This window comes from Sciurus vulgaris, assembly GCF_902686455.1.
Source record: "Sciurus vulgaris genome assembly, chromosome: 15".
Taxonomy (NCBI): domain Eukaryota; kingdom Metazoa; phylum Chordata; class Mammalia; order Rodentia; family Sciuridae; genus Sciurus; species Sciurus vulgaris.
The window spans coordinates 77,193,897-77,211,389 of NC_136476.1; the positions used below are offsets into that span (position 1 = coordinate 77,193,897).

General features: G+C 53.1%; 1 protein-coding gene across 4 annotated transcripts in view; it reads left to right on the top strand.

The window, feature by feature from the left end:
* Positions 1-17,493, top strand: part of GSN (gelsolin) — a 53,109-nt gene that overhangs the window by 14,267 nt on the left and 21,349 nt on the right. Inside the window, exons 1-3 of one of the 4 annotated variants that reach the window (XM_079113772.1) lie at positions 744-800; positions 14,144-14,348; positions 14,933-15,087. In XM_079113772.1, the coding sequence (XP_078969898.1) occupies positions 759-800; positions 14,144-14,348; positions 14,933-15,087 (402 nt within the window). In that variant the 5' untranslated portion in view covers positions 744-758. Of the gene's footprint in view, positions 1-743; positions 801-12,507; positions 12,674-12,755; positions 12,795-14,143; positions 14,349-14,932; positions 15,088-17,493 lie in introns of those variants that run through there. The other 3 variants (XM_079113771.1, XM_079113773.1, XM_079113774.1) reach the window with 3 other exon arrangements.

Genomic DNA, 17,493 nt, shown 5'->3' on the forward strand with positions numbered 1-17,493 from the left:
CCCTTTCTATTCCTTGCCCTTGATTGGTTTTGCCCCCACTTCCTTCCTGAGCTGCCCAGAGCTGGGCCACTGTAGCTCCTGAGTCCCTCTCAGGCTCAGTTTCCTATCCGTGCAATGGGGCAGTAAGATTGTCGAGAACTAAGTGATGGGGACAGTGGAGTCCTTCGCAGTGCTGGGTGCGTGGGATGGCATCTTCATCTTATGGCTGAGGAATCTGGGGTCCAGAGAGGAACAGTGGCACATCTGAGGTCTTTTCAGTGTGGGCCTCGAATCTGATTATTTATTCTAATTTTTCCAATGCTGATCATTTTAAAATTCCCGAGTCAACTAGAAGAGGGAATAAAATGGACCTTGGAGGGGCAGGGGTTGTCCCCAAACAGCTCTGGGGAGCATCCTGGCTAGAGGACCTGAGGGCATTACTTCCAACCTCCCTAGTTCACATGTGGGGAAACCGAGGTGCAGAGAGTGGTCGTGACTGGCCCAGGGTCCTCGGAGGTAGGAAGCAGGAAAGGGGCCCAGGCAGAGCTCCAATGATCTGGAGCTTAAGAAAGCGAAGCCCGGTGCGGACCATGGTTCCCTGAGGGGGTGTTGGTTTGTAATTGTGTGGAAGAGAAAGACCAAGTCGGGAACTGCATGCCCGTGAGGTCTGTGGAGTCAGGCTGGCACAGCTATTTTGGACTAAGCCCAAGGGTCCTATTTATAGGCCAGTACGAATAGGTTGGCCGTCAGAAGGCTGCTTCCCTCTGCCCAGCCCCACCATGGCTGAGGAGGAAACCCTCGGGGACAATTGTGACCCATGGGTGAGTAGCAAGGGATCTGGAGCGCTCAGAAGAGGGGCTCCTGGGAGCAAGGGAGGGGGTCGGCGGAGCCAGGCCCTCTGCAAGGATGAAAGCTGTTCCCACCCTCTCCTCATCCTGCTTTCAAAGTCCCCACTGTCTCACGCGGAGCCAGACTGTAGCAGCCGGGCTTCGCTCCCGCGTCTCCAGCTCCACCTCTCCAAACCCAACACCGCCACACTGCCAAGCCTCTGCTTCCGCCTTCCCTCCACCTGGTGTGCCAGGTCCCACGTGGGCGCATCCTTCAGGGCTCTGCTGCGGTGCTCCCCGTCCGTGCTCCCTCTGGCTGTGAGTTCCCTTCTTGGTGCTCCTGCTGCCCGTAGCACTTGGGTGACTGACTCCCTGTCTTCCTGTGTGTGCTCCCAGGGGCCTGGAAGGCCTGAGATGAGGCCTGACACTGAGGAAGGAAGGAAGGGAGGAAGGAGGACCGCGTTTGTGCCTGAGCACCTGTCATGATGGCAGGCCTTGGGCGTGGTGACAGGTGTGGTGACACCTGATCTGCGTGCCCCTCTGTACTAGACGTTTTTTATTTTTAATTTTGATTCATCGTACACAAATGGGGTACAACTTTTGTTTCTCTGGTTGTACTAGGCGCTTTTTACAGGCATGCTGGAGGGAGAGTCCGGCTTCAAAGTCGGATAGTCCTGGATGCCAGCTGTGCTCTGCACTTCTGGACTGTGTAGCTTTCGGCTGAACCTCTCTGAGTCTCGGTTTCCTCATCTCTAAAATGGGATGAAGCCAGCCACGGGTTTGGGGGAGGGTTCAAAGAGATAATGTGTGTGAAGTACTTAACGCTGCGCCTGGTCCATAATGAACTTCTGTGTGCAGTGGGAGGTCCTATTTCCAGGTGGGGAAACAGGCTCCGAGCTGGGGAGTTCCTTATCGAGGCCCCACACGGGTTAGTGGCCAAGAGGAGAGATCAGGTCTGGGGAGTCTGGGCCTCCTGCTCCACCCTGTGTTCTCTCTCCCCGTCTCTCTTGGCCCCTTGGGCCTATCCTGTTCCCCAGATCAGGGAAGCTTTGTTTGGGATTGTTTTTTCTAAGAAGTTTCCTCTGTGGTGCCACAGGATGACTCAGAGGCCTGAGTCACTGGAGGCTGAGGGAGGGCAGGAGGAGTCGTGGGAGGGAGGTGGAGGGAAAGGAGAGAGGGAGAAGGAGGAGGCCCCAATTCTAGTCCTGGCTGTCTCTTTGCCTGATCAAGTAGGCCTGCTGAGTTCCCTCTTGCCTGGCCTTGGTTTCCCCAAGTATGAGAAACCCCAGGTCCCGGCCCCCCACCCCAGACCTACAGACCCAGAGGCTGGGGTGGCCTGGGCATCTAGTTTTCCTGAACTCCCTAGGGATTCTGCTGCACCCTAGTCTGCAGAGGTGTTGGGGTAATGACGCAGGCTGCTCCCCGCTGTGCCTCCAAGTGGTAGCTCTGGAAAGCTCACTTCTCTTGCGGGGGACTTGGGCAGAATGGTACACTAGAAGGCTGGGGCTTTCCTTTTCTTTTCTTTTTAAACAGCATTCTTGAAATAAAACTTACATAATTTACTGAAGTAAATTTACATGCATGTCCTTCACCCATTTTCATGAATTCAGTGATTTTGAGTACATTTACAGAGTTATGCAACCATCTTCATGATCAAGTTCAAGAACATTTTCATTATCTCCAAAATACTCCTTGTGCCTGCCTGTAGTCAGCCTCCTCACCCTGCCCCTGAGCCCCCCACTGATCTGCTTTCTGTCTCTTTGAGTGCCCAGCCCCCTTCTCCTCTCCCAGCGTCACCCTTTCTGGTCCTGTGACTTTGTGCAAATCATTGCCCTGCTCTGAACCTTGGATTTCTCCTCAGTGAGAAAGGGGATAATCACACCCTCCTCGCAGGTGGTTGTTTGAATGTCACCAAAATGCACAGAGTATCTCATGCACAGTAAGAACCGGGCATGTGGGCGCCTGGTGCTCAGCACACAGGACATCTGTTAAACAGACCTTGCCAACATTTTAAAGCACTCACTCTGTGCCAGGCACTGGGCTAAGCACCTCAAATGCATTATCTGTTTCAATCCCCTAGTATGTGAGTATTCACATCATTTCCACTTTAATAGCTGAAGAAACTGAGGCACTGAGGAGGGAATAGCTTTTGCAAAGTCAGGTAGGGGATAATGGCCGGGAGTCTGTCCCAGAGTATGGCCCACTTAATCGCCATACTGCATACCTGCCCCTCTCCTCCAACTTTGAAAGTGAATCGTGCCTCAGTGTGTGGATCCAGGACCAGATTGATGACATGTATTTCCAAGGGATAAGATCTAGATGTGGGCTTGGGATTGGAAAGGTGGTACAAATGCACACGACAGACATGACGGGGTACTTGAATTGTGATCTGGGGCTTAAGTGATGTGGGATGCAGCCTCCAGGTGGACACACAGGATGATGATGTGTGAGGAACACAGGTCCTAGCGTGTGGCGTACTTACTGGGTGTATGTGACACTGGGCACAGTACAACGTACATGATACAGAGAAGGGGTCCCAAGGGTATGGGACTTGAGCTGTGGCAACCATGCAGGCTCTGAGGCAATGGTGGGACCCTTTTTCATTTGGGATCCTCCATCATGTCGGTGCCTGGGGCCCCTGCAGGCGGTGACAGGAGCCAGTTTTCTTCTCCTCACAAAGGGCTGCCTGTTTTCTTCCCTCCTCCTCCCCAGCTCTTTGGATGCCAAAGAGTGGGAGTGTCCCAGAGGAGCAGTGGGGCTCCAAGAACCCCCACCACGAGCTCAGAGAGGGGTCAGGGCATGGGGCCCAGTCCACACTCTGGAAGGGCCTGCCATTCCCCAGATCTCCTCTCAGAGCCTGCTAGCCAGCACTGGCTGGGCTAGGTGCTGGGGCCTGGTAGTTTTCCTCTAATCCATCCCCCCTCGCTCCCCTCCTGGCCGCCGCTGCTGGCTCTGAGCTTGTCTGCATTCCCGGGCTGAGGGGAGAGCAGGAGATCCAGGAAGCAAATTGGTAACAGCTGCTGTGGAAGCGGTGGCAGTGCGGGGGAGGAGGCCGTGGACTGCAGGCACACATTTCTTGATCCCTCCTAGTACCCGGAACTCACTACCAAAATAAGTCCTATCTGCACAAGGGCCCCACTAGCCTGGAGAAGACTGGGGCTCAGAGAGGCAAAGAGCTTGTCTAAGCTCATGCAGAGGCAGAGCCTTGGCCAGCCCCCAGGCCTCTGGCAGCAGGAAACAGGTCATACTGACATCAGGTTAGATGGCACAGAGGATGTTGGTGGTGCTCAGGGGGCAATGAGGTTTGAAGGGCATGTGGGCACCAGATCGTGGAGGGCCAAGCTTAGGAGTCCTGACTTCTATCTGCCCGGGGGGCCGTAGTAGAGTCGCCAGCAGGAAATAACACAACCTCTAGGGGCAAAGGGCTGAGTGGGGCAAGAGTTTGGGCCAGTGAGGAAGTTGGTGCAGTGATTCCAGGGGAAAGATGGGGACGCCGAACTGGGTTAGTGGCCGGTGTGGGGGTCTGGGGGCTGGGTGTAAGGGAGGGACAGAGGGAGCAGTTGAGTATCTCTGCTGTGGTCTCAGCCCTTAGGTACTATCCTGGTGGGATGATCCTGGTTGGGACCTGCCACCAAGGGTATCCCAGAGCATTCCAGAAGCCTGCAGAGGGTCAGGCATCTGTGGGATGATATGGATGATTGACAGGTACCTGGCTGGAGGTGAGGCACAAGAGCCCCTGGGAGAGAAGGCAACACCCATTTTGGAGCCCTCCTTCCTGCCAGGGTGGTGTTCTGAGAGGGGCGACGGCTTTCCAGTGCTGTGCCTCTGTAGGTTAAAAGGATGGAACGTACTTTTTAAAAAACCTGTTAGAATTCAAAGAATCAGTGACAATAAAAAATCTTTTGAGTGTTTGCTATTATAGCTCAAAGTTTAAGATAAATTTCAGTCTTTAATGATACTATAGTATTTGGATGCTGTAGTATTTTTTTTTAAATAAATTTTACTATGTATACTTAAGGAATATAACATGATGTTATATGATATATGTAGGTAGTGAAACAAGTGCACATATCCATTATCTCACATAATTACCCATTATTTTTATCCATTTTGTGGTGAGGACAGCTAAAATCTCATTTAGCACAGATACCAAATACAGTTCAATCTGATCACTGTCTACATGGCACTTGGATCCTACACTTCTTTATCCTACCCATCTGCTACTTTTCCTCTGACCTTCATTGTCTCATGGAGTTTTTTGTAATTGATTTTTACTGGTGTCAAGGACCAGCAAACCTGTGAGATGATCTGACCAGTCTGTGCCTGAGGATACCAAAAGTTCAGAGAGGTTGAGTGCCTTGCCCAGTGTCACCCAACTAGTGAATGCGAGGACTGGGATCCTCAGGTGGGGCAGGAAGGCTAAGCTCAGAAAGGAGGGGAGGGGGTGAGTAGCAAGGCTGCCTCTCCTGAGATGATTTCCCTCTTTAGCACCAGCCCCACCCCAGGTCTCTGGTCCTGGGGTTCCTGGGCTGGAACCCTCCAGCTCTCCCTTTCTTTGGATGCAAAGACTCTGGGGTCCAGGGTAGGTGTGGGGGCTATTGAGCTGACATGTGCAAGGGTTGGACAGGTACAGGGTGGTCATCTTTGGATGTCAGGGTTACCAAGCACTTGCTCAGTGCCAAGCACAGTGTCAGGGACTCCATCCTACCAGACACCCCACAGGGTAGGAATCATTATGCCTTTTATAGAGAAGGAAACTCAAGTGTTGCAGAAGAAGCCACTTGCCTGCATCCCCTGGTGGTAGGGATTTGGGCTTTCTTCAGGTTCATTCCTGGACATGGCCTGGTGGTCCCTTGGTGGGAAGGTCATTCAGCTGTCACCCTGTTGGTCATTCTTGTGTTGCTACCTCAAGGAGACTCAGTCTGTGCTCTTGGATTCTGTCATCTCCCACCCTTTCCCTGCACCTACCTGCTTTTCTTTTCTCTCTCTCTTTTTTTTTTTAGTTGTAGATGGACACAATACCTTTATTTGATTTATTGATGGGGTGCTGAGGATCAAACTCAGTGCCTCATGTATGCGAGGCAAGTGCTCTACCTCTGAGCCACAACCCCAGCCCCCCTACCTGCCTCTGTTCTTCTCAGGGAGTTCTGCCTGCAGGTACAAAGTGACATCCAGCCAGTGGGCTTGAGCTTCCTGCCAGAACCAGCAGTGCGGGAACCCGGCCTGTGTGGGGCCCGAGGACAGAGAAGGGCTTCATCTGAGCCTGCCGCAGGAGGATGTGGCACCATCTGATGGCAGGCATCCTTGCTTCCACTAGGATGGCAGCTGACCTTGGTGGATCCCGGTGAAGGATGAACTTGATCCCCAGACAGGCAGGAGGGGACTTGTGGCCCCATGCACAACATTATTGGCTTTTGCTGTTTCTTTCAGCATCCTTGAATCCCAGGGCCCCAAGGTCCTTAGAGATGGGCTGGTTTGCTTGTCCTCTGAGTCCTCTTGGCTGGGTCACCACTGGGACATCTCATTACCTCTAAGAAGAGAGAAGAGAACTACTATGTTTTCCCAGTTTATTTTTTAATTGTGATAAAATACACCATAAAACTTAACACCTTAACCACTTTTAAGTGAACAGTTGGATGATATTAAAGACATTGTTAATGTGTAACCCCCACCAGTTCCCCACCCCATTGTCCATCTCCATAACTCTTCCTCTTGTGGAACTGAAACTTTGTCCCCTTCCACAGCCCCTGACAGCCATCAGACTACTTTCTGTCCCAGAACGTTGACTACTCTGAGTTCCTCCTATGAGCATTTGTCTTCTTGTGAATGGCTTATGTCATTTAGCATAATGTCCTCCAGGCTGATTCACGGGCAGAATTCCCTTCGATGTGAAGGCTGAGTGACCTTCTGTGGTATAGAGGTGTATTTTGCTTACTTATTCGTTCACCCATGGACACTTGGCTTGCTTCCATGTTTTAGTTCCTGTGAATGAGGCTGCTGTGAACCCAAATATACAGGTCTCATTGAGACCTTGCTTTTGGAAACCCGCGTCTTTGAACATCTATTTTATGAAAGGCATGGTTCTAAGATCTTTCACATTTATGGTCTCATTTCACCCTCCCAATTGTCATTCAAGAAAGGTATTTTTAACCATACTTTATGCATAAAGAAATCAAGTCTCAGAGAGATACAGACTCACCCAAGTGTACCGCCTAACAATAATAGCAGCTTTCTTTATACATGCTTAATCTGCACCAAGCCTTGTGCTAAGTCCCAAACATATTTTACCTTATTAAATTCTCACCATAATCCTGGGAATAAGGCATTTACAGATGAGGAAATCAAGGGTCAAAGCACCAAAGTGTCTTACTCAAAGCCACTCAACTGCTAAGTGGTAGACCAGAAACTTACACCCAGATGTTTCTGTTTGCAAAATCACAAACACAAGGCTACTCCCTTTGTTTTTCTCCCTCTTGGAAAGTCCTTCCTCTGGGTAGCTGCCTCCCTGGCTTCTCCTGCTCGTTCTGGCTCTGGCTGGGGCCTCATGGACCCCGCCTCTTCCACCCCGTGTCTTCTGCGGTTCTGGGCCTCTCTGTCCTGCTGCTGACTGGTATTTGTGCCAGTGGCAGGGGACCAGAACACAGTCGTTTGCAGCCATTTGTAGCCCCAGCTGCTGGCCTGACAAGTCTCCCAGGGCTCCTCCCCCAGACAAGGGGAGATTGGCTGCCAAAATGGGTCCTGGCAAAAAGGGTGCCAGGCTCACACCCATGGCCAGATCTCGCTGCTTCCAGGGCACAGGGTCAGGAAGTGGTGGGGCCAGGCCCTTTCCAAATGTCCTGTCCTGGCTCTCAGCTCTAGGTGGGGTTGGCTCCGGAAGCTGGGAAAGGGCCAGTGGCTTCAGTCCCTGGGATAGTTGGCCTCCCAGATGGAGGCTTAGCCCAGCCCACTGGCCATCTTCCCAATAGTTTCCCACACCCAGGATGGCCTTGGCCAAGGCAGATGCCCAGATGCCCAGCTGGCCTGTCAGGGAGCCCTGTCACATGCAGATCAGGCCTTGGCTCTGGCCTGGTTGTCAAAGAGACCTGAGTTCTAGATTTCTGCCAGGCTCTTGCTTTCTGGCTCTGAGACATCACCCCTCTTGTTCTTGGTATGATCGTCCACCAAGACAGGAGGGACTAATGCCCGTGGTTGCTAAGAAGCCCTGCTCAGTGCCATGCACTCTAGCAGGCTGTGCCTGTTCCCTGGACAGCCCTGCAGCTGAGCTTGACTCACTGTCCCTATTTACAGATGAGTGACCTGAGGCTCACAGAGGGAAAGAACTTGCTCCAGGTCACACAGCCCAGACCTGAGCCCAAGTCCCACTGTGGAATCTATAACCTTTCTCCTGCCCCAGCGTGCTGCTTTTCTCAGTGCAAGGGGCTGAACTTGGGCCTCTGGAAGAAGAACTCCTATTGTGTGTCATGCCTTGGGCCCTCTCCTTGCTGCACGAGCTCAGTACCATTCTCCCCATTTTATAGTTGGGGAAACTGAGGCCTTGATCACAGGGGCTGAGTCTGCTAGATTCTAAAACCTGTGTTCTTTCAAGTTCACAGGGCAAGCCAGAATTTGCTGAGGCCCTGTCCAGATTCCCTGGGTTTCATAACTGGCTTCTCTGTTTACTGACCGTTGTCCCTGTTAGCAAAATCCCAGGCCAGAGTGGCGGGTGAACAAGGAGGTCCAGAGAGATGAGCCAAAAGCAAACAAGCTCTGAGAGAGGGCTTCCCACGAATGGCTGGCTGCCTGGGAAAGCAAGAACAACAGTGTTTGGGGTGAAGAGAAAAGAACAGGGTGGTGTCTTCCAGGCTTGGCCAAGGCCTTTTGTACATTGTGGCTGGGAGTGGAGGGTGAGGGGGCGGCCACCTCCTCTGGTGTCTGGGAGCTGCCCTGGGAGGCCCACAGAGACACAGAGACTGGCCTGAAGGTGCAGAGGGAAGGAGGGCCTAGGTCCTGGGTCCACCTATGGGGAAGGAGGGCCTGCCAGAGGGATGTGGGCGGTACACTCCATGCTATGGCAAGCTACCTGCTGTTGCGTGGTGCTGAGGAGCATCCAGGGATAGCCAAAATCAGAGGTCAGGGGATCTCCAAGCAAGGGTCTGGAGATTTTCCTGGGACACACCTTTGTTCTGGACACTGACATGGGGTGTCTGGAGAGGTAGAGGACTTTTGCGGTGCCTCCTGCCCTGGCCTGGCAGGTGTGGCAGAGACGGTGGCCCTGAACACTCCTGGTGGCCAGCTTAACTTGGGTGTGACTGGTTTAGCAACTGCAACCCTTCATCTGCATGTGGCCCTGTCGCTCCCTGCTTGGGCCAGGTAGTTCCAGGGACTCCTGCTTGATCCCCTCAGCCAGACTGGGCTCTGGAGCCAGCCGGACATGTGTTTGAGTCTCAGCAATGCCTCCATCTAGCTGAGTGACTCTGGACAAATGACTGTCCTTCCCTGAGTCTGTTGCCTCAGCTGGGCCCAGAGGTGAGAGAGTATGCTGTCATGAGCCTCCCCACCCCGAGTCAGGGGCTCTGGGCTGTCTGATTCAGAAGGACCTGATTCAGAGGCAACCTGGTCCAGTGCCCCATCTTCCAGGTGGGCACGCTGAAGCTCAGAGACATGTAGGTTCTGGGTATGATTGCACAGCCAGTACCTGGGAATGCCGGGGCTAGAAAAGAGGCAGAGTCTGAGCATAGGACCTACCCTGTCTTTTGCATATGGAGATGCTGAGGCCTAGAGAGGACTTGTCCAAAGCCACCCAGGAAGTCAGTGGCAGAGCTAGCCCTAGCAAACTCCCCGCTCCCCAGAACTCATACATCTTATTCCAGGCCCGAAGCAAAGTAGGACAGTTTTGCCACATCAAAGCCGCCACTTCTCCATGCCCTGTAGCGAGTGTTTCAGGCTCTGGGCTCCCAGGAAGCAGGGACAGGGGCTTGGAGTTCAGCTCTCCAGGGCTACAGCCAGGTCCATAGCTATATGGCAGGCAAAGTATAGGGCCTTTGTGATCATTAACTTGGGTCCGGCGACCCTGGGCTGGCGGTCTATGACCCCTGGGGTCTAGGCCAAGCCAAAACACCCCTCTGTTAATCACCAACTGGCCAGTCCAGGCCACACTGCTCCAGAAGGCTGCTCAACCGGGCCAGCTGCTGGCTGGAGTTCACTCTGGGGACTGGGAAAACAGGGACATTTTTTCCTTCCTATTTGTTTGAATTTTCAAAATTGTCTAATGAGCAAGTATTGCTTTAAATGTATTCTAAAAGGTATTGCTCTTCATATATTAAAAAAATATGTTGAATATATACTTGTAAATGTTCAAACCCCACTGTGATGCTTTACAATGTTTTCAGTAAGTATCAGGAGGTATAATTGACGTGCCATAACAATTCATTCACTGTACACATACAATTCTGTGATTTGTAGTCGATTTAATCAGTTGTGTAATCTTCACTGTAATTCAGTATTAGAACATTTTCATCACCCTAAAGAGTTCCCTTTGCCAACTGCAGTGACCTGGGCATTTCCTGTAGCCTCAGGCAGCCCTGGCTATGTCCATGAGGAAAATCTTCCCCTTCGTTTCTTACAAGCAAACTGCCTTGACAGGTTGGCATCTACTGGCTTCTTAATGGTCCGTGCAATAAAAGAAAAAGAAAGAAAACATTCAAACAAACAATAACAACAAAAAAACTCATAAAAAGGAGGAGAGAAGCACATTCTAGTCATTGTTATAGTTTGCTTTTTTGCATCTGGAGATCTTCTGCTTATTGAGTGCCTACTATGTGCCAGGCACAGTCTGATCCAGCTCATTCTTTTTTCACAGCTGCATAGTAGTCCATTGTATAGCAGCTCCATAATTTATTTAACCAGGACATTTGGGTCTTTTCCAGTTTTCTTCAGACAATGCTTCAGTGAACATCCTTGCACGTATATTTTGCTGTTTGTATTTCTTAGGAAATGTTGTATTGTGCATTTTGAATTCATATCATCAAATTGTTATCCAGAGAGATGAAACTGGTTTATGCTTCTGTCAAGCACCTGAGAGCAGTGGGGTTTCTGACAATTCTCCAGATGGCTTGGAAGAAGGAAGAACTCTCTGAATTTAGGCCCAGGCAGCCTACTTCAGGCTTTGCGGGGCTTGGGTTGAACTTACTAGGCCTTGGAGCCCTGAGACCTCAGGCACCCCTTGATATGCTGGATACAATCTAGACTCTTCAGTGTGGCCTCTGGGCACCTGCCACCCTCTCCGGCAGCATCATTCTGTTCCCTGCGTTGCAGACTGGACCCTCAGCATTCACCATAGGCGGCCCAGATTTGCCTGCCCTTTGCTCATGTGGTTCCTGCCCCTGGAATACCTTTTCTTTCCAGTCTCCGCTGTCTCTGATATTCCAGCCCCTCCTCCAGGAAGCCTCCGTATAACCCCAGAGACTCAGTTGCCTTTTATGAGTTCCCTTAACCTTTGATCTGGTCCCCCCACCTCCGTGCCCTTTTAAATGGGAGGAAATTGTAGGTGGGAAAAGACAAACTTCAACCCGATTAGATAGAAGCCATCTAAGGAGCTGAGATGGGTGACTATAGATTTGGGGACAGGGGAGGGACACTTTCATTGACCCATCTGCAAGCCAGGCTGTTTACACGTGGATGGATTTAGTCCTCAGCAACTTCTATACCCACGTAAGTGTAAGATTTAGGCATGGAAGAAAGAAAGTAACTTCCAGGACTCAAACCTAGATTTCCCGTGTCCCACTTATGAGCCTGGGACTGGGAGAAGACTCAGACCCTGTCTTGCCCAGGTAGAGCGCATAGGGAATGCCCCAAATGGACGGGAAACTTCTAGAAGCACAAAGGGTGTGTTATTCAGAGACAAGAAGGCCAGCCCTGAGACACCAGCTAAGAAAGGTGGATAGAAATGGTTGTACCCAGGGACAGAGGTAAATGGTGTCAAGAGGGAACAACCTAGCAGGACTATGTGACTAGGTTTTGATCAAAATAAAACTTTTGAAAAGAAAAGCATTTTTAAAAGATGGAAAGAAAGGCTGCTTGGAGTGAACCCGCAAGCCCAGAAGTTCGTAGTTTTAGTCAGGTGTCTGAGTGTGGCATGCTTCACCTGCCCGGAGCTGGTGGCATGTGTGGTGCCCAGGTGGGGGTTCTGAGCCTGACGGTAGCATTTGTTAGCTGCGTGCAGGTTGCTTAATCACTCTGCACTCAGTTTCCTCTTCTGTAAAATGGGCTGCCCTTGGTACCACTCTGATGCACCAGTGGAAAGCTCAGTGTTAGTTCATGTCGTCGTCGTCGTTGGTGTTGTTGTTTTTGCTGGAAACAGGTGCAGGGAAGAGAGAGGGCTTGTGCAGGTTGCACAGGAAGATGAGGCTGAGCTGTGCTCTCCGTGGTGCTTTCGCGCACCCATTTAGCTCACACTGAGTTGGTTAGCTCACCGGTTGTATGCCAGGCCCTGTGCTGGGTCTTCTTCGGGGAGCTGGGGTTCAGGGCCAGCCGCGCCCAATCGGGTAGGTCCGGGTGGGAACCCAGATGTATCCAAGATCCGGAACAGATCCCCGCCTCTCCCGCGGGCCCGCAGGGGCCCAGCCCAGCCCTGCGCCCTCCCTGAGGGGCGGTCCCTTGCTTGGGCGGGATGGACTGGCGGCTACTTAAGGTCTGCGACCCGGGGCCTGGGGCTGCGGACTGAGTGCTCTGCCACCGTCGCCGCCATGGCTCGGCACCGCTCCGCGTCCGCGCTGCTCCGCGCGCTGCTCCTGGCGCTGTGCGCGCTGTCGCCGCGGGTCCGCGCAGCCACCGCATCGCGCGGGGCGGCCCAGGCGCGGCCGCCCCAGGGGCGGGCGTCCGAGGCGCGGGTGAGTGCCCGGGGGGCCCCGGGGCTCCCGGAGTAACTCTCTATTGTAAGTTCTTGCAGATACAGCGCTAGGAAAAGGGGAGTAATTCAGGTCTAGAATGGAAAAACTGTTTTGTTGCTTTGTAAGTATCTCGCTGCTTCCAGGGCTCTCGGGTGAGGGTGGGAGCCTTGGGGCCGTGGCTGTTTCCCTCCCTACAGGCTAACCCACCCCTTGGCCGGAGTTCTTTTCCTTCGTCGCCTTCTGATTTCTTACCCATCTCTGCCGCCTGATTTCTCTTTTTCGTGTCTGATTTCTCCTCCTGTCCGCCTGACTTCTCTCCTTGCCTCCTTTGATTTCTTCTTCCATTTCAGATTCCTCCCCATTAGATCTCTCTCTCTCTTGCTCCAGTTTCCTACCTCTTGTGTGATCTCACCTCCATCTGCTTAGCCTCATTGCTGTTGTTTATTCTCCCCGCTCCGCTGTCTCCACTGCCCTCCTTCCTCCTCCTCTCCTGTTTGGTTTTATGTTGTTCCACCCCTCACTCTTCTGCCTGAGCTCTAATCCAAGTCTCGTCCCTCTGACTTCTCCCATTTGATTTTGACTCCACCAGATCTCCCCTCCGGCCTGAGGAGACCTGCGCCTGCTGATTTCCACCCCCTGACTCCAGCCTAACCCTCCGGCTCCCTAGTGCATGCCTGACAGCCTTCCCCCTCTCCCTGACTCCTCCTCTCCAACAGGCTCCTGCAGACCCAGGCTGCATCCTCTCCGCCTTTTCCAAGAAATGGAACTTGGGGGTGGGGGTTGGGGGGCAGGAGGGAGGAGGCAGACAGCTCAGGAGGCCACTTGGGCTTGTCGATCCAGTCCCTTCTTGAGTGTGCCATGGGGATAGATGGGACAGGCGCAAGCTTACCACTTCCAAAGAGCAAAAGCAAACAGGTTATGTGACCTTGGGCTAGTCCCTCCCTTTTGGGGCCTCAGTTTCCCTATCTGTAGAGCGGGGGTGGGCAATGAGCTCTCTGAGAACCCTTTAGTTCTAAGAGCCATGATGGTGCTGGAACGGAGCAGGCTGAACCCCTGGGGACCCCTAGATGTATCACTACCATCTGAGGGTGTCTACCCGTAGACCCAGAGTAGCCTGGGGCAGTCCCTCTCTGCTGTTTCCTATCTGGGTGTCCATTCACCTCTCTGTGCCTCTGTCATCACAGCCAATTGGCAATAAAAAGGGAGGGAGAAGGGAGGTGGAGCCCTCTGCCTCTCCCATCACCAGAAAAAGCAGATCAGGGAGCTGAGCCGGAGAGACAGATGCTCGCCAAGGCACAGGATTTGGAGCCTATGACTTGCCCTGTTTGCTGACTCATAGAAAGGGGTCCCCCGGCCGCGGGAGGCTCAAGTGAGACGCTCTTGGTGCTGGAACCCGCCCTCCCTCGTGCCCGGGGTCTCTGCCCGCCCAGACTGGTGCCCCTGCTCAGGCTCTACCCCGTCTCTCCCCAGCCCAGCAGCATGGTGGTGGAACACCCCGAGTTCCTCAAGGCAGGGAAGGAGCCCGGCCTGCAGATCTGGCGCGTGGAGAAGTTCGACCTGGTGCCAGTGCCCCCCAACCTCTATGGCGACTTCTTCACTGGCGACGCCTATGTCATCCTGAAGACGGTGCAGCTGAGGAACGGGAATCTGCAGTACGACCTTCACTACTGGCTGGGTGAGGCGCCCCTCCCAGCTGCTGTCCAGCCCCAGCCCCACAGCAGCGACCTCTGAGCTGTGGTCCCAGGAGGTACCCGGGAGTCGCGCTGATGACCGAGTGCTAAGTGTGTGCAGGCTCTTGGCTAGTAGATATGTGTCCCCAGACTCCAGGGCTAGCCTGGGCACATTCTGACCCCAGCTGTAATCTGACCTTTGGCAAGTCACCAGTGTCCCTGTGGCGTGGACATGATACACAGCTGCACTACCTCAAAGGAGGGCCGTGAGGGTAAAAGAAGTTATGGTGGGTGACTAGGACACAGAGGACCCTCCGCAGCTTCCCTGGCCCAGATCCAGTCAAACCCCCTGCAGTCTGATCTGTGGAGCTAGGAGCCCGGTTCTCTAGACTGCAGATCTGTTCTGCAGTGGTGTGGGGCCCCAGCCCCATTACACAGGTGGACTAACTGAGGCTCACAGAAAGCAGAGGCTTGCCCAGATCCTGTGGCGAGGCCAGGGCCATGCTGGAGGCACCACCCTCCTGCCCCCAGGGTGCCGGAACAGCTTTCGGGAAGCCAGTCTCATGCTGCTCTGATGTCTGTCTGTCAGGCAACGAGTGCAGCCAGGATGAGAGCGGGGCGGCCGCCATCTTCACCGTGCAGCTGGATGACTACCTGAACGGCCGGGCTGTGCAGCACCGCGAGGTGCAGGGCTTCGAGTCGGCCACCTTCCTCGGCTACTTCAAGTCCGGCCTGAAGTACAAGGTGGGTTGGGCCCTCCCTTGCTTGAGCGGCCGGGACCAATGCGGTCATGGTGGGGCTCACTCGGGTTCACCTGTCTGTCCGCTTCGCAGGGCGGTGGGCTGGCAGGTGGGAGGCAGGCTTCGGAGTCATCCAGCTCTGACTGGGGACCCCATGCCCTTGCAGCTAGCTGTGGGATCCTGGACAGATCGCATGCTTGCTCTCTCTGAGTCTTTGATTCCTTATTTTAAAATGACCAGGGTGCCAGGGTAGGCGTCAAGCCCTGTCTGTGTCAGGTCACCCCCTGCAACGCGGGCAAGGTGTGCGCCCGGCGTCCTCACACCCTCCATTCGCTCATTCGTGGGACATGCAGTTCTGAAGTCCCTGTCCCAGCGGTGCCTGCTTACTCTGCTGTGGTGCAGCAGGCACTGTACCGGGAACGTCCCTCGTCTGGCTTAGGCCCTGTGGCCGTCCTGGGAGTAGAGCTCCACTTCACAGGTGAGGCACCTGAGGCTCAGGGCGGTCACGAAACCAGCAAGTGTGGAAGCCAGCTTCACACCCACCAGGCCTGTGTTCCCCGGATCCTGTCAGGCTCTGGGCTGAGCCCTGGGGTGCCTCGGTGAGGAGGGCGGGTCCCTTCTCCAGGAGGGAGAAGATGGGCAGGCCAGGAAGAGCATGCAGGTGGGCAGCAGATGGTGGTCACATCCTCAGGGCGTCCAGGGACGAGCAGGTGTCTGCTCAGCTGCCTTGCCTAGTCCCATTTCTCAGGCACTAGGTCTCATGTGGTCACAGAAATGGAAGTCCTTATGCTCAGAGGATGTGGCAGAGCAGGTCAGGGACTCCCCAGGGTTGGTGTTTTTGTACGGGGGATTGAACCCGGGGCACTCTACCACTGAGCCACATCCATGACCCTTTTTATTTTTCATTGCCAGACGGGTCTCACTAAGTTGCTGAGACTGTCCTTGAATTTGTGCTCCTTCCTTCTCAGCGTCCCTAGTCACTGGAATCACGGGCCTGGGCCACCACACCTTATTTACTCCCCGATTTTTAGAAATGAATAAGGGTGATCAGAACCATGACCATAACCAGGTATTGGGCCTTTGCATTCAATTCTAACTGTAGCCTTTAGGGTGGTTTGTCATATTCCCATTTCATAGATATATAAGAGACTGGGGCTCAGTGGAATGAACTAATTTGCCCACATCCACAGCTGGTAGGTTCTTACCACTGGAACTTGTGTTGCTTACTATGTGTCCAAAACTCTTCTGGGCACTATACTTATTTAACTCGTTTCACCTTATGAGGTAATTAGTAAGATTAGCACCATTTTGGAATGATAAAAGAAGGCACAGAGAAGTTAAGCTCCTTGCCCAAGGTCACACAGCTGGCACTGGGATTCAAACCCAGGTGTGAAGGGGCTGGCACAGAGCTGATTCAGAGCAGACATTTCAAGATTCCCTGATCTTGCATCTTAGCTCAAATGGGGCTAGCGTCTGCATGTTTAACAAGCCTCCCTCACCGCCCCCACCCCCAGGTGATTTTCTGGGATGTTCTTGACCTTGTTTTGAGGAATGCTTCAGAAAGACGGATCCCAACCGGGGATCAGATTTGGCACTTCAGTCCTGAAAGGCACTGGCTCCTGGTGGAAATGTGAGGTTCCATGCAGGTCCTGTTTGCTACTCTGTGCAAGTCCCCAGGCCTACCCCGCACTTGGCAGGCCCAGCCCGGGTTCTCGGCAGGGTCCCTCATCAATTATGGATGCCCAAGGAGCAGGGCTTGTCATGCAAGACTTGTTCCTGTGACAGCCCCTTCCTGGGAGCCAGTCTGACCTCCAGTGTGAGAAGGGGCAGGTCGGGGACTGGGCCTGCTGGGAGGAGCTGGCTGGCTGGGCCAGGCCCCTCCTGTTCTGACAGCGCCCCCCACCCCAACCTTAGTCACTGCACAGTGCAGGATGGTTCAGAACCCTCACCTTCCCATGCTGCTGGGCCCCTTCCCTTCACTTCAGACAGAAGGGGGGACCCCCTGGGGCGAGGTTATTTGAAACCCTTTGTTCAAACCCATCCAGGACCTGGCCAGGAGCCCCTGGACCTAGAAACACAGTTGGAAACGCAGAGAATCATTGGAAACTGTCTTCTCCCCTTTACTGTAAAAGGAACGCCTGAGTTTAGAAGGTAGAGGGGACCAGCCCTGCCAAAAATTTTTAGTCGTTTTATAAACAGTTTGATTTTTTTTTAAGTGTGAAAACACTTTTTATTATTATACTCTTTTAAGAAGATAATTGATCATATAGAGTAAAAATAAAAATCTGTAAAATATAAAATCTATAATACTTGGCCAGAAAGAAAGAAATAGAAGTATTTTGTTTTTAAGTTCTATACCAAGTGGCATATCATTTGCATGTGGACTGGGATAAGTTCAAGTTGTTTATTA